This window comes from Macrobrachium nipponense, chromosome 6 (assembly GCF_015104395.2).
Source record: "Macrobrachium nipponense isolate FS-2020 chromosome 6, ASM1510439v2, whole genome shotgun sequence".
Taxonomy (NCBI): Eukaryota; Metazoa; Arthropoda; class Malacostraca; order Decapoda; family Palaemonidae; genus Macrobrachium; species Macrobrachium nipponense.
The window spans coordinates 119,734,994-119,761,516 of NC_061108.1; the positions used below are offsets into that span (position 1 = coordinate 119,734,994).

The 26,523-nt window shown below is 34.4% G+C and overlaps 1 protein-coding gene across 7 annotated transcripts in view; it reads left to right on the top strand.

Annotated features, from left to right (window-relative positions):
- LOC135216061 (mechanosensory protein 2-like) overlaps window positions 1-26,523 on the top strand; it is a 459,704-nt gene that overhangs the window by 384,591 nt on the left and 48,590 nt on the right. Inside the window, exon 5 of one of the 7 annotated variants that reach the window (XM_064251043.1) lies at window positions 16,286-16,383. The exons of 5 other annotated variants lie outside the window; for them this stretch is intronic. In XM_064251043.1, the coding sequence (XP_064107113.1) occupies window positions 16,286-16,383 (98 nt within the window). Of the gene's footprint in view, window positions 1-16,285; window positions 16,384-23,819; window positions 23,918-26,523 lie in introns of all 7 variants that reach the window. One more of the 7 variants, XM_064251042.1, reaches the window with a different exon arrangement.

Here is a 26,523-nt window from a genome sequence, read left to right on the forward strand (position 1 = left end):
CGTTTTATTTTTTACTTGTGATAATAGATTCCAATTTTCATATTATAAAATAATTTTTTCAAACTAATAATTGTATGGAAAATAAAAAATAAAAAAGGCCCCGAACGATATATTTCGTAAGTGATGCAATGTTTTACAACGTAATTGTATAGAAATATATATATATATATATATATATATATATATATATATATATATATATATATATGTGTGTGTGTGTGTGTGTGTGTGTGTGTGTGTGAGTGTGTGTACGTATACATATATGTGTGTTTATGTATGTATATTTATGAGTTACATATAATATAATAATATAAATATATAATATATAATATATATATATAATATATATATTATTATATATATATACACACACAAACGTGTGTATGTGGGCTTGGGTGAGTGTTCATGTTAATACAAAGATCATAGACATTCATGAGTATCTTGTCATTCCAATGATAATAATAAGAAGATGAAGAACAATTAGTATATAGAGAACGATCACGTTTTGGCAAATGAGGTAAGTAAAAATTCTCTTAACTTCTAATTGCATACTTCAAAAAAAATCTACATAAGATTGTCTTCAAGTCTCCTCCATTATTATTATTGCTATTATTAGTGACAACGAGAAATTTAATGGGAACAAGTTAAAAAGTGAACAGACAAAGGCAAGGAAATCTAGCACGGAAATCTAGCAAAAAGCGAGTAAAACGAAACATGAAATATCTAAACTTGCCGAATAACTAAAACCGTATTTAAACAGCAGCTGAATATGAGTTCTCAAATTTCAGGCCGTATTGTAAAACACTTCACAGGCGATGTTCTATCTGTAATACTGAACATCGTCACGGGGTCAATGGCAGGCAAAATTGCATGCAAATAATAGGTTGTTAGGTTGCAGTAAACAAATGTCATATAATTGCTAAGCAAATATGACCTGAAAACGCACTGTTGAATGAGCAAAGATGGAGTTTAAGTCTTTCTGACAATGATTATTAGTATTATTGAAATTATTGCTAAGATTTATAAATAACGAAATGGAATATCATCCACGTGAGTAAGGTTTGACGAAACAAAATTTCCCTGTACAGTTACAGTTTAAAAAAAATGGGGGCTCGCAGAAAATACAGCACGATTATTATTTAAAAAATGTATTACATCTTCCAAGATATGCCTCATCCTTCCCCTCCAAACGACCTGGCCTCAAGGACGATAAACATGTGATTTAAACCCCAAGTAAAGTCATTTTTAGACTCTCTACGGGGCATTAGGCATTTATCAGAGTGCAATTTTCCGGATAATGAAGCTTAATAGTCGGTACAAAGCTGTAAAAAGTTATTTATTATATAATATGTATTATATATTACATATTGTTATTTGTGACTTTAAAATATCATGGTAAATTACAGCGAGGATTTACCGCTCTGGATGTGAGCATAATATCTTTCATTTGTCTGTCATACAAGTTGCTTAATGGAAACTCTATGTAAGACTTTTCTCAAGTGATGTTCCCTTGGGTTACAAGGTACAAAAACGCTTGGATACAAGTATGCATGCGTGTCCATACACAAAGACAGACAGTCACTCACACACATACATACATAATATATATATACATATATATATAATATATATATATATATATATATATATATATAGTAAATATATATACTATACATCATAAGTAAAGGTTTTCCATAATTACAATTGTGCATGCTAAAAAAATATTTATGACTCTTAGTTAGGAACAAACCTCAGGTGCAAATACATTTTTATCTATAACAGCGTTAACAGATGGCAGTGCTGTGTCTGGAATATATGCACTATAAAAAGATTATGACTGCAGAAAAGAAGTGCCATGAAAATATGCAAGAGAAAGAAAGGAGAAGAATAGATATGGCGCATATAGACCGATTAAACTTCAGTTATCAGAGCGGAGGCAAATAAAAGAGTAGCCTGCAAAATACTAGAAGATGAATGAAAACAATAAGCTAACCAGATTTTCATATATTTCAACTGCAGTCAAATTCTATCAAAGGAAATGACACGACGTTGATTATCTGTAATAAACATAATTTGCTATGATTTGTATTCATAAATTTAATCAGTATCATCCGGTTTTATACCTGAAATGTTATCATGAATCAAAAAAAATTCCAAAGTTAATTACAGGAAATATTTTGTGGCTTGCAATGTATTTACATGTAATTTTAGGATTACTTTGATTTCTTTTTCAGAATAAATATGACAAAAAAAGAACTCTAAGCTATTAAATCAAACATACTCATAAAGTTCAAAACATTTATTGAAAAAAAATGCTTTAAAAGCGAGCTGTATAAATGTTTCGCCACACCTCAAAGATATGCAAAATTCAAGTAAATAGATAAACGAGATGTCTAAAGGCGAGCTTCAAAAGAGATAATATTATCTTTAGAGAATAAAAGAGAATGGAATGGGCTTTAAATCAAAAGAATAATAACCAAGGGTAAGGGATAGACTGCCAGAAATATAGACCCCAAAAAGCGAACTTCGAGGAAGGAAGATCCTGGAATATCTGATGACCCAGAGGCAATCTTCAAAGCCCTAGAGGAAATCAAAAGGTTTGAGACCTAGGGTGAAATAGGGTCAAATCAAAAGGTGAAATACGTCCGAATCAAAAGGATTGGGATGCACGGTAGAATAGGTTCAAAGCGAAAATTCTAATCCGTTAATGAACAAGGCCTTAAGATACGAAGCAGAGCGGAAAATCGTCCCAAATGGAGAGATAAGACTTGAAGGAAAGCGTAAATCCACAAACAGTCAGGAGTATTTTCAAACAAATTAAGAGATGAGCACAATTAGCTGGCGTTCATTAAAATAAAAAGACCAGAATTATGTCGTCTATTAGATAAAGAGATTTTTATTATAACAGAGAACCACTGGCACATTTTTATTTGAGAGTTAACAAACAAATTAATATAGCATAACAAATTTTGATCAATATAAAATGACGTAGGAATTTCAGAAAAACTTCAGACTTAAAACATTTTAGTAGAAATTCCTTTAAAACTACAGATTAAAATAGAGGTACAATCAGAGCAGCACGGTGAGTAAAATGATACTAAAAATTATAGGTAGTTTTATGAAAAGATACCCTTTTGAACTAGCGTGATGTACGTATGCTGCAAAAGCCCCGAATGTGATAGTGTTGCTGGAACCGAAAATTTATACAAGAAAGAAGCAGGTCAATTGGAAAGGAATATTATAATAACTGAGAAATGATATACAAAAATAATTTCATTTTTGAAACTTACTGGTTGCAATGTAAAGCATGGTAATTATAGCATACCAATGATAAGGAACAATAACAGATCAGAGATAAATATGATGATCAAGAAAAATCTGAAGAAATGAGGTATGAAAGAAATAAACATAAAAATATGATGACAAGTGTAATAAGGCCTAAACCAAATCAGTGACGAAAAGGGAAGACATAAACATGGAAATGAAGCCCATTTGTCAAAGATTGAAATAATAATAAAGAAAATAAAAATAGAAAAGACACCGTAGTAAAAGAAAGAAAATGAGTGACAGAAAGAAGATAAGTGAAAGCTGTGGTAAAGTAAGACAAAAACAATGCTGATGCAATAATATAAGAAACATAAGAAGATATTATAGCAAAAAAATAAAACATTGTCTACAGAGATCTGGAAGGTTTGAAGGACTATCGCAAACGCTCCTAATATTTTCTTCCTTGTAAACAACACTTTCTTAAGCTGAAATATTAAAAAATATATATATATCATTTTTCCTCGAGTTGCCATTACATTATTAAATTACCCCAAACTAAGGAACTTATTGAGAATTTAAGCCAGAGAGAAAATTAATCATCATTCCTAACTTCATTTCAATAAAAACACAAAATACCTTTAAAATTTTTCTGGAAAGAAATCCATATTTTGCAACGTAAACAATAACTCAAAACACCTATCTAAAAAAAAATCATGAGAAAACTAACATTTAAGATTTTTCAAATATACTTTTAAGCCAACATTACAATTCAGATTTTGCCACGAAAGTACGATCCAAAATATTCTTTACTCTTAATCTCTTTTTTAAAAAATATATATATATTTCTTTAAACACACGCTGTCGGCACGCCTGGATAATTTTCACTTATTTCTCTGTTTGGAGATTTTTCTTTCATTTCCATTTTTCTTTTGGACTTTTTTCACTTTAATTTATCTAAGAGCACCAGCGCACGATTTTAGCTTGGGACAAGGCTTGTTTTGACTGCACTTTATTTCTTGGCCTGCGAATATGTCATGACATCCACACACAACGGCTTATAGCGATCAATAGTTAATGTACAAAGTGATTGAGGGTAAAACCATTGTATATAAGTAAATCTTCATCGAAGGCAAAGCATATCAAAACCTTATACCAGAGAATTTCTTAGGAGACCCAAGCTTTTACAACTGAGATTCGAATTTTTGGGAAAATTATGAAAATGGAAGACATGTGTTTCAAAGCTTTCAGTCTAAAGACAGTTTTTGCAATGGAATCCATTTTTGGAGTTTTTGCATTCTCTAACGTTCTCCTTTTTTAGATGTATACATCTGTGCCACGTGACAGTTATATGATCAGTTTCTGTAGATACATTGTTTTTTAATCTTGTTCATCAAGAGTAGAAACTTATTAGGGTCTGTCCACCGATATAATCATGACTAACATACTTTCATTCTGGGAGTACATACAAGACTTACAGTAACTAGCTACTCCTTTCTTAGGCCTAGTTCCCCAAAATAATTCCCTCAGCTACCTCTAGGTTATGTTTGTCACTTACATTAGAGCCCAGTTGCATTGTGTATTCTAACAACGGAAATGATTATTAATGATTTCTACACTTTGTTAAGTACAAAAACATAAGCCTCTCTTTTTGTATTCAGATACTTACCAGAGATTCAGTGACGATATCAGTGGAGGCTGTGGTTTACTATCGAGTCTCTGATCCTATTGCAGCAGAAAACAATGTGGAAGACTTCAGGTATTCACATGAAAGAATGTTTAAACAGTAGTCAAAGACAAAAAAAAAATATATATATATGTAAGAGATTGTTCTCATCAAAAGTCTTTGACAGTCATATGTTGTGAGGGACAGTAGTCTTTATGTAAGAGATTGTTCTCATCCAAAGTCTTTGACAACCCAAGTTGTGAGGACAGACTCTCTTGTTTTCTTTCCATCTCTGCTACCATGATTCTAAGTCTTGGAAGAAAAAGATCGCGGAGAAATCATGAGGTGTTTGACTTACACGAGAAATAACTTGGGAACAGTAAGCCATGTTCTTCATGGAAAGTACAGTTGCTATAAAACATCTCTATTTATAGTATTCTGGGGGGACTACTCTAGGGTGAGATGCGTTCCAGGAGAAGGTTAACGAAAATTATATTCGAGACAATAACATAAAATCGAACTTAGTGTTTGGTTACATTTGAATAAACTCCTGTGACTGAGGTTATACAACTCTACAGTAATACTTAACCAAAATAATAACATCAGCAATCCAAGACTAAAATCCATTAATGAACCTTTTCTAAGACAATATGCATCGTAGCAAAATGGCAGGTGTTTTAGACCGTCACTGTTCATGCATCATACTTCATTTTCATGTATGGTCATTTTCCCAGGTATTCAACATTTTAAGAGAAAAAAATTCCGTTCACAAAATGGAAAATTTTCCCATACAGTCTTCCTAACCCTCAGAAAACGACAGAGAAGCTACACAGAGGCATCTGGTGACGTTCTGGAATGCGTGCCAGAGATCTTTCTATAAAAGACCCTACCAACCTTGGAACGCATCTTATCTGGCTATGAGATTCAATTGACATATCGGGCAATCCCTTCTAAATCATTGTTCAGTTCGGCTTTTTTTCTAATCAATGGAGTATATTTTCATATAGAGAAATCCCCCCCTTTTATATTACCTTTTTTTCCTTTTCAGATAAAGTTCAGTACCACAGTGTTAAATTTGAAGATTTGGTTGGATTCGAGGTAGCTTTAGAAAGATTAATAATATCCTTTCAGTAGCGAGAGGTCTTATTTTTTGTCCCACTAAATAGTTTCAGGGCAGTTGTTACACCCACTTTCCCTCGGGAACTAAATGAATGTCACCCTAACCACATTATTTACAAATAACAAATCCCTATATTCATACTAGTTGTAAGTAGCAATGGCAGCGATAGAAACAGATTTTTCTCATCAAGCAAAGGTGTGCTTTAAAGACACTGGTCTATTATCAGTAGATTTCATATTTTCTAGGACTGAATATTGTTCCTGTTCTTTTACAACTTACAAGGAGAGCTCATTGGTAAAATATAAATTGACAAAGACTGAGATCTATATGTATCTCTCACATTTTCATGAATGGAAAGCATTCCCCAATCCCTACCTAAACTTGATGTTAGGGAAATGTACTTAAGCGTACTGGACTTGGTATTCCCGTCAAAATTGATCCCCAGCAAATAAATTAGTATTACATTACTCCGGCTATAACATTCTTCCTGTGCTGTTTGCTTATGAATAACACTGCATTCAACTCGGCACGTTCTATTTTATGGAAACGTTTTCCAAGATAAATAAACAATGGTATTCGTCTGCTAGTATTTTTATATTATATCTCTGCAGAGTATAATAAGAGTTATGAGACGTTATGTCGTAATATTCTGCAGAGTTTGCAAACAGGCAAACCATTAATATCATATGCACTGAAAAGTCAAGACTTAATGTTGTAATTTTCTGTGGAACATCCTATGTGTAAAATAATCATATCATGATCTCTTCTACTGACTTCAACAGCTATAAGGTACAAATTACAGTTCATTTCTGATGTGCAAAATTAAAATATTGTTGATTATGGACCTATGTAGAACATAGATTGATTCCATATGCTGACAAATAGATTATTATGAATAAAACCACTGAATCAGTCCTTCTTAAAGATCTGAGTTGCGTCATCTGTAAAGCTCCCATTTATGGTTAAGAGAGTATGTTTAATCTCAAGAGCCGTTTTTGTAGAAAAGTATGTAAACGCCCTTACCTGCCAGTTTCAGGCCCTTAGTTATATGCAATACTTAGCTATCATGTTTTTCACATTTCCTCTTGTTTTGTTTTTCTTTTCTCTTTTTACCTGTTTTCAACAGGTATATAACTTTTTCTATCTCTCCCCTTCATAAACCTTTCCAAATTACCATACTATTTATTTCTGTTGCTTTTTCTCCTCCTGTTCACAATGTCTTTTTCCATTTATAACCATTCTTGTGTCTGTGCATCATCCACGTTCTTTCTTTTTTACCTTTTCCACTCACTACTCATTTCTATAATTTGTCTCTCACATAACCGCTGCCTCCTCCCTTCCTCACCTTTTCTTCTTTCTCAATGTCTCTCCGGTTCGACCTAAAAACCCACTTCCACTCATTTTGGAATCTCTCTCTCTCTCTCTCTCTCTCTCTCTCTCTCTCTCTCTCTCTCTCTCTCTCTTTTCTTCTTCTTCTTCTTCTTCTTCTTCTTCTTCTTCTTCTTCTTCTTCTTTTCTGACTCTAAGCCACACCTCCAATCGTGCCAGGATTTCCTTTTTTACAGAATGATTTCTAACAAGCTCCCAGTAATCCCCAATCAAAGGACATAAGCTCCCCTCATTCCCCCACCCTCCCCCCCCTTTCCATAAATATCATTCCCTTTGTTTTTCCTTGCGGATTATTATCATTAATATTATTATTAGAAATCTGATGTGTTCAAACATCATACAGAACAATATTTAATGACTATATGTGTAGATATCAAATGAAGATATGTAAATCGACTAAAAAAGGAATGTATGCAACCAAATGTAGCAATATACATGAAAAAAAATCGAATGCACATCAGTAATATCGTTTTTACAAGACGTTCTGTTCTTGGTCTGATATATTCTCGTTGCTTGGAAGGACACAAGAGACTTATTTTAATAACAAATATACAAATTAGAAACCTACGCTCTCGGGAAAAAGATGTCATGTTCTACAACTCCAATAATGATGAAGCTTAGTCTATGTAAGGGCAAAAGCCTAGAGTTCAATTTTAGGCTCGTTTTATAATGGCACTTGCCAGAGAAAAATTGCATTTTCACAAAATGTGAAATTAAAAAAAAAATCTGTAGCTTTATTGGCAATTTTCATTCACACCTTTGTCTGATGGAACATCAATAGCTTACTGAAACAATGTAGAAAGAATTTAAAAAAGACATGCTGTTATCCAACTAAAAAATATAAGCAGAAAATGAGAAACGAGAAAAGCCTAGACGCTGCCTTGCGCTGAGATTGGTGTATTTTGAAAAACAATAGTCCTGATTTTTCTGTTAGGTGCTGTAGTCAATTCATTTACTGAGGCCGCGCCTTGATGTAAACATATCCTCCTTTTTTTATCAGGTGAAATATCTCATTTTTAATCCTCAGACCTCTTTGATACACTTCTACCTCTCCCATTTTCATTTCGGTGATCTGATCTCTCTTTTTTTTTAATCCATTCTTTTTAGCGAAAGCTTTGAACCCCAAAATCTATTAGTAGCATAATTTCGTTTTTAGCCTAATTAGATCCGAATGGGATGTCCCGTTAATTACCACTTGGGTCTCTTGAGCCATTAGTCTAAGTAGTCCTTAGTCTTAGTTGGATTAAGTAGAATGTCTCTAGAATGGTCTATTTAGTGGTAGCCCAGAACACGTACATTGGAATCCCCTATCCAAGAGAATATCAGATATAATATCAGATATAATATGAAAGAGATTCTAATTATGTCATTCACAGAGGAATACGTGTTTATTTCTTTGTTTTCTTGGTCGTGGCATGAATGGTATACCATAACTTCTCAATGTTCACCGTGGAAAAAAAAAATAACCTTCAGAACTGATACTCACTTCTCGAAATGAGAATTAAATCGCATGAGCTGTTCTAAACCCTTTAGTAGACCTTGCCTTGACATTATTATTATATAATATTTCCCATGATACGAAACACCTCTGCGTTTATGAAAATACAATTAGGATATACTAAGTTGACGGGGAAAAAAAGAAAAGTGGAGAATGCATTTAGATTACAAATAGGTCGACATTATTACAGTATCTTCCAGATTTTCGCCCTTATGATTGTGTGACGCATGCCGTACTCTTTATCATTTTTTCTTCCTTTTTTTATTTTTCCCTTTATTTTTCTTATTTTTTTGTTTAGTTTTCGGACCACTGTTGCACTGCCAGCATGTCGTTGAATATAAAACTTTAATCTTGTTTTGAGCACTAGTTCGTCTGTTGTCACTGTGAATCTATAACTGCAGGATAGAGCAACTGCCTGAAACATTAGCCTTCATGTGTGCAATCTCGGGATGTCATTATGACTGGGGCTGGAATGACCAACTCGCAATATGTGTAGTATGATACGCGCAGTGCTCTATGCTACAGGCTTAATCTAATTAAACGGTTTGACCATCCATATATCCATTCCTATAAATTTAGAAAAGAAGAAAAATGCCACTTATTTCAAAAATTATATTCCACCTGCATCTCAAAATGGCGGGGCAAAATAGAGGGTGATTAGAGCCTGCCTTTAAAAACATACCTTGGTTTCGGCCTATGGTGTTCTGGTGGTCGAAAATAATGAATGCATTTTGCCCCTCCATATAACTTTCCTCCAAAGCCCTCCCTTCATGTATCTCCCCCTCACAAACTTGCCCTCCATAAATTCCCCCTACAAACCCACCCCACCAACCACACACATCTGGTTATACAAATGTCCCCGTCATATTTCCTTCTCCAGTCGCACCTTCCATACATCTTTCATCCAGACTCTCCCTCCATACGTCGTCCCTTCGAACTTCCATACGTCTCAGCCTCAAGCTTCTTTTTCATACGTTTCCCCATAACTCTCTTTTCAGAACGTCTCCTCTCCAAACTTGTGCTCCATCTCTCCCTCCAAAATTCGATCCATTCATCTTTCCCACCTTCCCTACCAACAGACGCTCCTCCGACCCCCAACACCATACATCGTTCACCAAGCTTCACCAACACGCACCAACCCAACCTTCCCCATATCACTTTCAAAATATTCCTTTCGTATATCTTCCACCAAATCTCCTTTGCTTCCCCAGTCAAATCTCAAATTTACATATCTCCCAAGTGTAAAGTTCAAAAGTCATCCTCCAGAATATCCCCAGTTATATATCTTCCAACATAACAACTCCCCCCCAACCCCAGGCCCCGCCACCCACCATTCAGACATTTTATCCACCAGTTTTCCAATCCACATCTTCCTCAAACCTCTCATACAGCTTCCAGCTGAAACCTCCCACTCGTCCATACGTCTTCCATCAGAATCTTCCAGCCATACATCGTCCGACTCCCCTTCCCCCTCCCATCTTCACGTAACCCCCCAACCCTACTCCAACCTGCCTCCAGCGAAGGTTGAGGATCTCTAATCAAAGCAAAGGTGTTGAAAGATTGCTTCTGTATATTTTCCAGCTTTGTGTGTAATTATCCAAACTGAGCTGTATTTCAGCTTTATGTGTATAACTACTCAAATTGAGCTGTATTCCAGCTTTGTGTGCGATTCCACTCAAAATTCATGCTGTCCTGGGACTTTTTTTTCTTTCAAGTATTTTTTTTCTTTGTTTTTCTTTTCTGTAGGGTACGAGGGTTTTGTAAACTCTGCAGGACTTGAAACCCAGGTCTCATTTTTTAATTTTTATTTTGGCTCTATCATGCTGATTAGTGATTTCATTTTTCTTTTACTTTATTGTAAATATTTAGTGGAGACCGTGTATTTTTATGCATTAGCAAATGCTGTCCAATTTTCTTCATCACCATAGTATTAGTAATATTTTGTGAGCCCGCGTATGTCCAAAAATCACTTTTATGACCTTTTTCACAAACACTGATCAGCAATTGGACTTATTATCCTGATCTGACAGCAACTTTTTGAACCAATGACGGACTGAAAAAATGAACAAATTACCAAGGTGAATTACATATAAACCAGAACACCCATATTATTTTTCATTCACTGACAAAAAAAAAAAAAAAAAAAAAAAAGGAATGCTGCAAATCAAGTACGTTTTTCATGAGCAGCTCGATCCCCCTTCTAATTTCTCCCCTTCACCAATATGCATTGAATTTTATTTTCTAACTTAATAAAAGAATAAAAAAAAAATGATTGCTTTTTGCTTCTCTGTTGGTTCACCCCTCCCCTTTACCAGATCCCGTGTTAACTCCCGTTTTCTATTTAACCCCATTTTCTATATACTCAACAACCAGCCAACATTGACATTAACTGGTGATGGCCCGCTACATTATATGTCACTCCAATGTTCTCTGTTTTTCTCTGTCTCTCTGTCTCTTATCTGTCTCCACAGAGCAACTTTTTTCTCTTAGGTCAGAATGACTTTTGGGATATATACATGGTTTTTACTCCTATGTCAACCGCTGCTTTTAAGTAACGCTGCTGTGAAAAAAAAAAGGAGAAAGATATTTCTTAGTTCGTATGATTTATAATGGGTTATGGTTCTGTTCATTTTTAATTTCTTTTTCAACTGGAAATGATTCCGATTTTCTGCCAAAGAGATTTATCGTTTTTTTCTTTTAGATTTTTTGTCCTTTTTTCCTCCGAATGAAATTTTTTTGATGCTTTATTTTTTTTCCTGCTGCTCTTCCTCAAATATGAAAATGAACAAGACAAAAAAAGAAACGCTTATTTTTCCCGCCTTATCTTTCCGCCAAAAATTCCTGTGAAGCTATTTAGAGGGCCTGCTGCTTGAAGGAATTTCTAGAACTCATTATTTTTGACGTAGATCAGTTTCTTTGTTCATTTCTGAGTAATATTTGTTCACTTGAAATGCTTTAGAAGACTGACATTTTTCATTTTCAACTTGTGGGTCATGGTGGTGTTGTTCTCCTGGCTTGGCTGTCCTTTAACTTTAAGCATGGTGGTGCATAGCTAATCAATACTGATACGAGAGCATACTTTATTTATAAGTATACGTTTTTTATTTACTTATATTAATTCCATGTGATGTTTTTTCTCCATTCCAGCTTGTTGGCTTAGCTGTAGAAGAATGTTTGTAGCGGTGCTTTTGAAAAAAAAAATATATGACTTAGTTTTTATCTTGTCACTAACAAGTAGAGTTTTTTTTAGCATTTAGCCATCTCTTTTTCGTGTGTGTGTGTGTGTGTGCGTGCGAGGCGTGATGACGTTTCTGCAGAGCGACTGTGGTGTCTGCTGTGAGTGACTGCGTGTGCTGTGCCCCTGGGTGACCTGTGGTTGACCATATCTTTTAGGAATTTGGGAATGTGGGAGACCTAAAAGTGAATGCCCGAATGAATCGAATAATGAGGGAACATGTCATATTAGATCACATGTCAGCCAAAAATGAATAATGATATGGCCTGTACGTAGTAGTACATATAACTTCGTTAAGCTAAGAATGAGTCAAATAACTGTTGTAAAGGTTGAAATGAAATGGTAAGTAGAAGATCACATTTACCAAAAATCTATATTGAAATGTTACATGTACATATAAGTATTTACTCAAACTTGGTTTTTTTATATTATATTCATGTATAATAAAACCTTTTATGGTATGGTGTAAATTTCAATTTGTTTATGCGGATGTGGTATAATAGCAGTCAATTTCATTAAAAAGCAAAATGCAATTTAACATTTAATCTCCGGAACTTCTGCACAGACAGAAACGCATATATAATCACATAAGGCACTCCTCGCATATATGTATGCATGCACTCATGCATACATATATATATATATATATATATATATATATATATATATATATACATATATACATATATATAATACATATGTTATATATATATGTATATATGCATATATTTCATGTATATGTATATACTATATATATGTGTGCATTATAAAAATATTTTATACATATCTATATATACATATATATATTATATATATATATATATATATATCTATATATTATATATATATATATCTATATATATATTATATATCATATAATATATAATATTATATATATATATATACATATATGTATATAATATACTATATTATATTATAATATATATTATAGATATGTATATATAGTTCGTGATTATGTATGCGTACATAAATACATAACTCCCGCCAGAAATATGAAAAATAGGTAAGAGAGTATCAAAGGAGTAAAAACTAAAAAATAAAAAAAATATATCGATCCCTATCATTAGCAAAAACAGAATCAATCGTCATTCAGTATTTCTTGACTAACAGTAAATAAGAAAAACTGCATTTTGCCTTTCCATCATCTTCGTTTCCTTTATTTAAATTTTTTTTAGTTTTTTTTTTCTTTCTCACCATTTCGGTTGAATTTCCTTCAGACGTGAATTCTCTCTATTGTGGTCCTCAGTCCCACTCCTCCATATCACTCGTAAAGTACACCATCTGTCCTGGATTGGCACAATCAGGAACTCTCTCTCTCTCTCCTATACTATAATCTGCTTATCCCTTCTCTCTCTCTCTCTCTCTCTCTCTCTCCTCTCTCTCTCTCTCTCTCTCCCTTTAATCTGCTTATCTTCCTTCTGCTTTGAAGCTCGTGAAATGGTGCTGAGGGCTATGTTGGACCACTCTCCCTTCTCCTTCCCATACCCGGTTCTTCTTCTCCACTTCCCCTCCTACTCCTTCTCCTCCTCCTCCTTCCCTTCCTCCTACTCTCATTTCCTCGAGCCTAGCCATGAGTCCCTTCAGTCCTCTATCCCATCCTAATTTGCCCGAACCACTTGGTCCTTTATTTTGGGCATTTATCTACTTCCAGGTTCCTACTCGAGTTCATTTGAGTGTCTTTATCAATGTCTTTTTTTGGGGGGCGTACGCCCTCTGTTTGAAGTTTGATTATTTTATTTCAGCCCTTATTTTGCATCTGTTCTCCTGTGGAAATATGTCTTGCCCTTTCCATTTCCTCATTCCAACAATATTATTATTATTATTATTAATTATTATTATTACATATTTGGGGGTGTGGGATTTTCTAAATTCTTACTTACTGGCCGTGCTTTTTCTTATTCCATTTATTATTCCTTTTCCATCTTCATCATTGCAAATCTTTTAGCGTTTGGAATATATCCTTGAAGTCTTTCTCATTATTCTTGTTACCGTATGGTCTAAGTGCGCGTTCATCAGCGAGGCCTACATGGGGCGTGCGTCCACTTATTCCATGTTACTTAAGTTTTACTACAGCCTACATATTTGCATTCGTTCTCGTTTTTTCAGATATCTTGCCCTTCACTTTTTTCTGTCTATGATTTTTCTCCTGTATAGCCTATTTGCCTGAGATTTTCCCCAGCTATGTTGTGACTAAGGTTAGCTTTTGAATGAGATTTTTATTTAATAACATTTTTCAAGGCTTTGATGAGTCTTCTTTTTTTTTTTATTGGCAGTGGTCATTTTTTGAGTTCTGACTTCCATTTGTCTTATGGCTTGGCTTTCCAATCATTATTTGTCTCTTTTACAGTCGTTCATCTTACAACTTACCGTTTATTTTTGATTTAATCTTATTTTCCCCTGAACATTGAAGACACGTCTAAATGCCTAAAGATATCTTGATATTGGCAATCGTTTCCCGTCATCCATTTTGGAGAAGCCTTCTGCCTCTGGTGAAGGGAGCCTCCAACAGATGTCACCGCACGCACATGACTTCTTCAGATGCAGCCACCGAACTAATCCCAAGTTCACCTCGACTTTCCTCCTAAGGCTTTTGTTTATCCCGAAACGCAGGTCGCGTATGACGTCATTTGGACTTTAGTTTATTTTTTCTTTCTTTCTTTCTTTTCCCCCCTTTATTCTTCCTCATTTTTCATCATATTTCAACGGGAAACATGTTAATTTCTTAATTCTATAGTTTTCTTTTTTTCTCTCTCTCTCTCTACATTCCGTTGTTAATTTTTTCCGTGTTTAAGCCCGCATTCCTTTGCCGTATTTTAAGGCTTAAGAAATTGACCTGCAAATACGTTAGGTGTATGAAAATCCCTTACACTTAATAAGACGAAAACCCCCTAATTTCCATTCACCGTATTTCAAAGAATACTCTAAATCATCCAATCATTTCTAAGTTCTCTATTTTTTCCCCTAGTTTATTTTTATTTTATTTAATTTGAATATAACTTTATCACTAATGCATAATTGCTAATTATCCTCATAGTATCTATATGCTATATAATGATACCTGTAGGATCCCTATATTCCTAAAATTGTTCACTAATAAGTATTAAGACTCCGTCTACTGCTTATGCAATAATAAATTAAGAATAACTAATTCCTCTCCTTCTAGGGTGTTTGAGCACTTAACATACAAGAGAATAAATGTCTATCTTGGTGTGAATGAAATGGTTTTGAATTATTTGGACTGAGCTGAGTTCATGTCAGAGGGTAAAAACACTGTTATTGTTATTCATTAACAGGCCGATATTCTCTACAGAGCGTTAAAATATTAGGAAAGGTACTAAGAAAGTAAGAGTTAAGAATGTATGGCAGCGTTTTGAAGGTATCATCTAAAGAGAACGATATTACCAAACTAAAAAGGCATTGAAATTCTGATATGATGCTACTGCATTAGGTAAGGTAATCGTTAAATGTCACAATATTTCTGGTGATCTTGCATGTGCTACTGGCAGGCGAGACGGAAAAACTTGGCATAACGAAGGCTAGAGGTGTCCTTTCGTTCTGTCTCTCAGTAGACAGACAAGGGATTTCCCGTCAGAATGACTCAAAACTGGTCCAGGGAGATATGAAGGAAATTTCCATTTTTATAGTGTCATTTATAAATTTGTTGTTACCGTTTTAAGCAATTTAACCAATGAAACTGTGATAATCTCGAGCACTGAATACAAGTTTTTTACCAGATAGGTACGTTGCTTTAAGTTGCAGTTATTTCTTATACCTGTATTGTTATTACTCTTATTATTATTATTATCGTTGTTTTTATTACAAGGTTCACTATACGTAAAAATCCATTATTACTAAACATTACAATCACACCTTAATTAGAGCACAGCATGCATTCATAAATAAATCAGCTAAAAACAATCAGAAACACACCAATGATATAAACTTCCGTCTAACGCAACATTCAGCCCAGCAGATGGCGTGAGAGCCACTTCCGTTGCAATACAATCCGCTGAAGTCAGGGAGCAAGAACGGTCCTAATTCACTTTTGCTGACTGAGAGACCTAAAAGACCTTTTTTCCCGATATTACGCAGGTCCTTTCGAGAGACTCGGTAACAGTGGCCGTCGATGCTGTCGTCTACTACAAGATCTTCCGACCGATACAAAGCGTTACTAGTGTGTCGGATTATAGGTGATTTGTAGAAGCACTTTGGAAAAGAGAAAAGAAAACTAAACTAAGAGAGCAGAGCGTTTCCTGTTCACGTTTCCTCTGGTCACAAAAACTCGTTCTCACTTTCACTCTCGGAGAGGATTCTGTTGGCTCAGGTGCGCTCTAAGCCGTGAGTGATGGCGGTGGGGTCCTCCGAGCGGATGAGGCGCACGTATCCTTTTTTTCATTTTTAATACACACACACACACACACATACCCATACACACACTCATATGCATATATGTGTGTATGTATATAAACATATATAAATAAAGATATATGCCACGAAGGAAAAATAAACGAAGGAGGTCTGCAAGATCTTTCGACGTTAAAAGTCCTTTACTGAGCAGAGACGCCTTCGTTTATTTTTCCTTCGTGGCATATATCTTTATTTATGGATTTATCACGTTCCTAACTTTCGTGATTCAGTTATACATAAACATATATATAAATATAATTATATATATATATATATATATGTGTGTGTGATATGAAAGTATACTTGTGCCTCGTTTGTCATAATATGCATGTTACAACGTATTAAAAATTAGGTCATTAACTACATGCAATTCACACCTATGAACAGAAAAACGTAAATATACAAACACACTTCTATTCCAACGACAACCGTGTGGCGTGAGGGCTCCATCGCCATTCATTCACTGATGAAGAAGAGTATCTGTACCAGCATGAGGAAATAATCTAAAGCTCCAATTCTTGTATCTCTGTACCACTGCATTCACGAAATGTAAAGATTCACTACGCAAAAAGGCTCCTACTCAGTGCATCTTGGAATTCTCGTTTAACTCAAGAATGGTCTGTTTACATTCAGTCTCTTTACTAGATCAAATTTAACTCCTTACTTTATCTTCTGAGTATATTTTAATTAACCACATTCAACTAAATAAAATATTCTTATTTTTAAATATCTACTTTTAAATCATTTTTAATCATATTTTCATATAATCAAGTAAACTATTATAATTACTTTGATCATATTTAACCAAGGAGTTATCAATCATATTCGGAAATAGTATATTATTTTCTAAACTATTTCCTTACGACATCTTCTGAGCAGACCCAAGAGAGTATTTCAACCAAGATGCAAACGTTTGCCTGAGTATACTTTAGAGGTGTACTGTATTCCAGTGTTTAATATCACGTAATATTTGGTACATTACAGGTGTACTGTATTTCAGATGTTAAATCTCACGTCATATTTGGTCATTTTTCGTATGGACGTTCATAACTACTAAATTGTGAGGCTTATTTTTGGAAAGCTTGAAGCAAAAGACTGAACATGACTATTGCAGAATTCAGGACAAGTTTTTACCGGAGTATCTGTATGAATTTAATTTTATTGCAAATTTCTTAAAATTGCATGATCCAGTAATATATTGTTTCTAATAAAATGAAGGGCATGATTATGACAATTTACTTTGGCCAGCACTGTCTTTCACATCCCTCGTTCCCAGAATGAGGATATTCTATCTTTTCCGAATTTCATGAATGGTCCAGCCTACTCCCTTTCAAAAGTGTTCTCCAGAAATAGAAATTCCAGTTATGATAGAGTAAAAACTTGTCCAAAATGAATATAAGAAATAGACAACACTGTATTGAAACCAACATAGAGAATGAATAAAAGACATTCTATCTCAACCTTACAAACCAAAACATTGTAATTATCATAGAATCGAGCATTGTTCAAGTTATTTTGGCTTATACCAGACGCTCTGAAATTTATTCGAACAATGAAAGTATAATTGCTAACGAATATGATTTCTTACGCAGCTATTTAAAAGTAAGCCTCACAATCACAATTTACTATATTGAACAGAAAGCATATTTGATTATAGATGTGTAACTAATTCTTGACTGTAAATTCTCACCGAAATTCACATTCGTAATTCATTCTATGTATTGGAAAAGCTAAAGATAATCACAGCTGCACCGAACTGTAAGTAATGCCTCTCATTTTTGCTTCCAATCTCGATGTGTCAAAAAAATAAGTAATTTTCCTCGTTGATCATTAAAACCAGTTAGACTTGAACTGTAAATGTGCCTTTTGTATGAATAATGAATGATATGTGCTGAAATGTGCACCGATTTACAAGAAGCTAACAACTTTATATTATATTTCTTTTACTACAGCGAGCTTCAGAATGGCTGTATCATGTTAATTAAGGTGTTAAACGAATATCCAGCGTCGCTAGTTTTGGGAGTTTGTGAAAAACAAAAAAACAAAAAAAACAAAAAAACAAAAACGAAAAGTGTAATCCTTTGTCTGTTGAATATCAAATGCATTTCCGTGTGTATGAAATCAACGAAAGACTATACATAGGCATGACTGGTAATACAAATCAACTATTACACGACATTTTTCTTTTTTATCAATCTTTGTTATCTTTTCTTGTTCTATTCGCTATTCCTAGTGTACCACTTACCCTTCAAATTAACTGCAGCGTGTCTCTTATTGGATTTACATACCAAGCACTTCTTCAAATTCATTCTCAATAAAATTCGTTCAAGTTATTCAACTCAACAAAAGTAATTCTACGTGGCTAAGAACTTCGGACAAAAGTGTTACTCTAGAAAAACTTTCTATTTATATATATAAAAAAACAATTCTGATAGTTTTTAAAGTTAACCATATCCACAGAGAGAGATAGTTTAGGCTGCCCTGAATGGATTCAGAAACTTGATTAATTAAGGCATACTTCAACGAAAAGAAAATATTGAATGGAAGGGACCCTAAAGACTAGAGGTCCTTATAAAAAGTAAAAAAAATTCAGACCTGCAATCCAAAATTTAAACCAGTTTAGAAAGGTAACATTTTCATGGAATGAAGACAAATCTCAAGTGAAACTTAAATGAATGAAGATATTACTTTAAAAGAAGCTCACCTTTATGCCCTCCGAGTATCACAGCAGAGTAAGAAAAAATCATGAGAACCTAAGGAAAATTTTGTAATTCAACATGGGAGAGGTGGGGGGGGGGGGGGGCTAGGTCAAGCTATCTTTTGAAAAATGAAAAAAAGGAATGAAGGAATTTTCATATGTCAAGGTTCCTTTCATAAAAATTATTAAACCTTAGAGAGCGGTAACTTTCGAAACATTAAGGTACTACAGGTACTACAAGAAGTATGGAGGTTAGAAATCAAAGCCCCACCCATCAAAACTAATGAAATATTAGATGAACAAGTACTTTCGAAACTAAAAACACAATAGGAAGTAGTATTTTCCATAATTAATACCAAACCTTATGAAAGAGACAACTTCGGGACAGGCCCTTGAAGAAGATATGGCTTTGGATATGAGGAAGCTTCTTGTCATAGAATAAAATGAATTTTATAAGAAGGTACATCATAGAGGAGGGAGATTACCACTAGAGGCACCAACTTCAGGCATATAGAATCCTTCCGGGAACCCATCACGCCATAAAATAGCGAGATCCCTTGATTGCAAAAAGCTAAAAAAAAAAAAGCATTTCCGAATAACAGATCATTCCATGGATCTTATAGCTTTAAAAAACACGTCCCTTCAAATAAGATGGCACAAGAATGAATTGGACCTTTGAAAATAAAACATTCCGCCATTGAAATAATCGAGCCTTAGAAAAAGAATACTGCTGAATAATAAGGGCGTTAGAAGTAACGATTTAAAAAATATAGAGAGATACGTTCCATAAAACTAATCAAGACTGATAAAGGGATCTCTGAAAAGGAGGATGCTAGAAAAAATAAGAGTTCTAGAAGTAAATAAGCATTGCAAATAATTATTATATAAAAATAACTCAACCTTAGAGGAATGTATACTTGAAGCACAGGATTTACAAAAGTAGAACCTTTCCATATACTAATAGATCCTTAGAAAAGCCTGTGCCGTCAGAAATGAAGAAAAGCCAATAAAAGAAATTTAGAAAATGTGATCTATGGGTCTCAGAAATGAAGAATCCTTAGATGGAGAAGAATCAACATGAAAACAAGAACTAACGATGGATTAAAATGACCTCAGAAACAGAAGAAATGTAGAGGAACGAGACCCGATGTAATAAGATGGAATGTTGGACTGATGGGCTCTACTTGAAAAAGGGTCCCCAGTGAAAGGAAACCTGAAAAGAATAACTGTCCAAGAGAAGAATAATCGTAAAGGCAAAAGGGCCTGAGAGGAGAGAAAGATAGCCACTTTTAAGTACATCCTTGAAAATGGTTGATGATAAAATGTTCGTTCGCAGAAAGAGAGAAAGGGAGAGAAATAAAAAAAAAAAAAAAAAACTTAGGGACTTACTATGTAGATAAATCTTACGCATCGTCAATCTTTATCTTTCTGAAAAATGGCGTAGAAAAAGATTAAAAAAAATCCATTAGTGTTTCGACGATAACGACCCGGTATGGATGACAGTGTGATCAGTTTCAAGAAGAGATTCAGAAAAGATTACTGGAAGGGAGTATCAAAGGTAGAAAGCCCGAGAAGTCTGCCTTTCATTAAGCAAGATCTTAGTCGAAAACTAACCTTTAAAAATTAAAATTAGAGCTCTTAAAAAAATTCATTTATCAAGAAAATGGGATTTCAAAGCAGGAGGCCGTAAAAAATTCATTTATCAAGAAAATGGGATTTCAAAGCAGGAGGCCGTAGAAAATGTGAAATCCAGAAGGAAGATCTGAAGAAATTAAAGTCTAATTCTTAGAAATGTGGCCGATTTGAGAAGAGTGGGGGGTGTATAGAGGTCAAATTGAACAGTTTGTTTAACTGGCAATTTTCAAAGCCTTAATTAAAAGAACAGATGTCTTTAAAAGATTAAAACTCTCAAATAAGCTTGTCTAAAAACAGAGATTTAGCAGCACGAAGCAAAGAACGATTCAAAGGAATATCATCTGATAGATAGCTTTTTTAGCTTTTTTTTTCAAGAAAAAAATCATCTCAAGACTGAGATCAAACGCTTAATTTTCGCAAACACTTTCAAGAGAAACGTCATAGCTTGGCAAACGTCGACCCTTTAAAGAAAAAAAAAAAAAAAATAAAAAAAAAAAAAAAAGGGAACCTGAAAAAAAATTCACAAAAGTAACAGGGTACATTGAAGAAGCCTGCGGTTAGAAACAGAAACTTATCAAAGAGCTCCGCAGAACAAACCAATTTGAAGCAAATACGTCAACGTATGCTACTGAAGTTTATATAGTACAGCGTTCACGCCTCACCGTTAGCTACATACCCGTTTCGTTGTAATCAGAAATCCAACGCCAACATTTTTGATCAAAAGTGGTACTGCATCTGGTGATAATGTCGCTCAGTTTCCAGTAAGGTCTGAGGATGTTAATGGCTGCATAGATAACAATAACTGTCAAATGACTGCATTTTTCATCTCTCTCTTCTCTCTCTCTCTCTCCCTCTCTCTCTCTCTCTCTCTCTCTCTCTCTCTCTCTCTCTCTCTCTCTCTCTCTCTCTCAACATCTGCTTTATCACAAAGGTAATGTCCTTGCAATGAGACATACATAACACTATGTAAACAAGTATATATGGATCTCTTAATTAAAAATTAGCATAAGAAAGGCGGTGACTGCCCACGCAAGAAACGCGATGTTATGAATCTCTGATGAAAAATGCCTTACACGATACTACAATCACAACTAGATAAGAACTATTCATTTACTCCCGGAAACGGTAGTTCTTCACTGAGACACACGAATTCCCCGAACTTCTGACAATTGGTCCATCATGAAATGGACGATGAAAACCATCTTAAATAATTGTGACACTGGTTTGAAAGTGTTCCGGATACACTGACCACGGTTCATGGCATAATTCTGTTCTCTACAGTCACATAAGCAAAGACTTTATTGGATAATTTAAACTACATCAACGCTGGAGCAAATATATTGACGTGGAATTATAAGGGAAGATATATGAAAAGCCTCAGCAGAATAGTGTGCATTGCATATACAAAGGATAACACCAAAATTTTTCATTATAATATGTATATGAATATCAATATATGTACATATATACAAATAGATTTATACATACATACATATATAAATATATATACACATATATATACGTATATATATAAATTTCAAATTCAGGATTTCAATCACTGCGACTGCTTTTTGCATTTCTTATGCTCATGTTTCATTATCAGGTAACGAAGCATAAACGTATTTATTTGCGGGTTTTAAAATACAACAGACCACCAAGGTTTCTTTATATACGTGGACAAATTCTGGTGTTATATAGCAAAATTTCCTTACATACCCTTGAAGGAACTCGGAATATGTTTATAGATAATTGAATTAGTCTCACACTAGAAGAGAGGTCTTCCAGTCCTTGCAACTTACGTAGACATAAATAATAGCATTTGGTATGAGATGATCTTATAAAGTTATATGTGAAATTAAACCTATTTACGATGATAATTTTTAGGACAACCCTTAGCCAACTATATGATTTCGTAGTTTAAACAGTACCATACAGTGCCATTCATCTTTTTTCTTTACCACTATTTTGTTCTAATTATACTCTTATCAGTATACACACATCTGTTAATTATATTATCTACTGTATATGGGGTGTAAAGGAATGAAGCAGACTGATTTTTGCTTAATTTCATGTTATTTCTGTGATATTCTAATTTGTGCCATAGTTCAAGGTTTATTTCCTCTATTTTCTTTCAGAAAACTATTTCAGAAAAAGACTTCAAAGTAATAGACAAAATTCTGTATATTCTTAAATGTCATGCAACTGCATAAAACATGTGGACAAGAGACAATAGGAATCACAAAACTTAAACCTATGTGCCAATTGTTAGACAAAAGAACTGCATTTAACATAACCACATTACCTTTATTTGTCTAAAATACTTTGTGTATTTAATCCAATGCATATGTAATATTTTAATTGTTAGCTAGAATGATGAAAGGTTATTTTGCATTAATTCGTAATGATGACTTTTGCTCAACTCTACAGATGTAGAAGATTAGTTCCTTTGCTGTATAACTGGCTGATGTGTCAGTAGCCACAAGAGAAACCCACTTCCATACAACTTGCTTCCAGAGTAAATGATCCCCCAAACCTCTAACATAGATGAAAGGAAAGTGAAAACTTCAGTGAGATGGGAGGGGCTGTGGAAGTGACGTCACTTCCTGCTGCCACCATTTGTGTGATTTCTGGTGACTGTCGGCGAGAGAGTAATAATGTCTCTGATCTTTTTTGAGAAAAAAAGACCCTTCTCTTCCTTTGATGTGCTCTCCTTCAGAAAGATACATCCTACTTCCTAAGTCCCTCTACTTCTGATTGACCTCTCCCCTCCCTCCCTTCCTTCTCCTCTTCCTCCTACTCCTCCTCCTCCTCCTCCTCCTCCTCTTTCATCGCACCTACTCTTCCTTCTCCTTTCCATAAAGACAAACTTGTCCTCTCTCTCATCAGGTGCTTACAAGAGACTCGGTTACAGTGGCCGTTGATGGTGTTATATACTTCTCCGTTAAAGACACCATCAATGCAGTGATCAATGTACAAAACTTCAGGTAATTGACGTAGTAGACGACTGTGAGCCTTATGTCTTCACTTCATAATGTCTGTATTTCCCCCTCGGTGATGATTCATGGTGATGGTGATATGATGTTGATGATGATGATGATGATGATATTGATGATAATGATGTTGATGATGATGGTGGTGTTGGTGATGATAAGGATGATGGTGACAATAGAGTGACATTTGACAAGCAAATATTATTGTCGTTTTTAGACCTTCAGTTAGGCTGTCATCCATCTTACACCATAGCCTGAGACGTTCGTTCACTTAGATGGCAGACTGATTATTTTTAATTTTTTATATTTTTACTCCTGAAATTTTTTTTTATGAACCCCAGTGAGAATGATTTTGTCTTGATTTGTGACTGAAACCTCTTTATTTTTTCTCTCCTACTCTATTATATATATACATATTTTGTTTTAAACCAAGATACCCTTTTTTCACCTAGCAAACTGTTCTCTTTAGCGAAACTTTCCATAGAAGGAGTCCTGTCTCTCCCAAGATGTTTTTTAGGAACTATCTAATTTGCATTATGGAGTCAATATATAGATCTACAACCGTAGGCATGCGTGCTTTTTTGTACGTGTAATTCTTTATTCATGTGCATTCGTAGTAGATTAATCTAATCTTTTTTTGCACCCAGAGTGGTTATGATCATGATCAATTAAAACTCCACAAAACTATTCAATAAAAAGATGATTAATATACTATTTTTTTCCTTACATAGTTGACTTAGATCGAGGGTCGTTTGAAGTACTTGCATGAGTGCAATCTATGAGTCACATCGCATGGCCCGTGAATGCAGATTTCAGAGTAATCTCTCTTTTTCTTCCCCAAACTCTTTTCAAATACATCTCAAAGTTAAACGACATGTCATACAACTTTTTCCCCTCAGTCCTGTAATAAAACATGAAGGTATTTAGAGGATTTTATTTTTTAAGGGGTCCAGGCATACTTCTGCTAAGCAAAACAACAAAAATTAAATACAATATTCTTGTACATTTTTACATTTTCGTTCATTCCTTTATTGCTGAATATCAAAATATAGGAAGCATATAGATCATGATATTTATTTGGTTTCCTTTTTCAGTCATTCATAATTTCATACATGCCACAATTACACGAAAAAATAAGACACTGAATATACGCACATGTTTTTAAATCCTGTATAACCACATCTTTAAAGTGTAGGTGACACATTGATACTTAGAGAGTCTATTTATTTGTATGTAGGGAGTTCAAACATATTACATTTACACAGAAAAACTACTCAAACAAAACTTCCACTATTCCTCTATTTCTACGTCTTATGATTAGAATAAAAGTGACACATGGAACGAGTTACTTTCATTCATTATTTCCTTCAGGGGTTCAAGCATGTTACAATTACACTAACGAAGAAAACCTCACACAGAGACTTTGTATGATTTTACGAGTATTGCTGTATTGCCTTGTCTCCCAACATGGGGGACAAATGATCAAGATACTTGATAGGAATTAATATTTTTTTCCTTTAGGAGCTTCAAATATGCCGTAGTTACACAAATGAACGTTTTACCCATTTGTGTTGTAGTTTGAGATTAAGCTGGCCTTATGCCAGCACGGGCTCTTGCTCAAAGAGCAGCCCGTAGGCCTTTGTTCTTTACGTCTATATTGCCGCATCTAGAAACAAGTGAAGCCTGGGTCACGATACTGCGTGTTGTCAAGGTTTTTCTCTTCTTGAGGTTCACGCGCAGTATAATAATCACATAAGACAAGCACATTCCTAAACAAAGACTCAGTAAAGTATAGGTAATAAAGGGATCTAGATGCTTGAAGGATTTGAATTCTTGACTTCAGTTGGTTCAAACGTGTTACAATTATTTAAAAAAAAAATACCTAGTTTTTCAGTACCTAGTTTTGCTCATCCCTACATTGCTTGATACACGAAACACTTAAATCAATCTACCTAGAATTTATCGTTTTTTTTTTTTGTTCGTGGGTTCGTTCACAACTGCTACGGTTGTTCAACAAAACCAGCCAAATGCGACAAAGGATTTTGATATTCACCATCCATTCATTTTTAGAAAATACTATCTTGAAAGATAAGTAACATGTGGATGACGACATTCATATGATTCCATTTTTTCTTCAGCTGTACAAAATCCAGCGGATCGGTAGGAAAATAAGCAAAACGATCCTTTTCTAAACAATTTAATAAAAGTTATATCAAAAGAGAATCATTCCTTCTCGAAATGCTAAGTACAATAGATGATAAGTACAGCAAGTTGAGGACCAACGCCCTGAGGGATCTATGAAGAAGATAACAAATCACCCGACAACGCTATTTAAAATCGGAAATTTTCTTGGACACGAATCATGTCGAAGTTATGAGGTTACGTGAAAACTAACGATTGGAAACGCATGTAGCAATCGATGCAATTGCTCTGCTCAGTGGCATTCAAAACAACTACATTATAGTTTACCAAAAATGTCCTACATGGCGTAGTGTTTACATATTAATTTTCTGCATTAGTTCTGTCCTTAGAATGACCAAATAAAAGCTCTTCGCAGACTTGCCTGCATCTGAGTCTGATCAATTACTTGGAATGGAAAT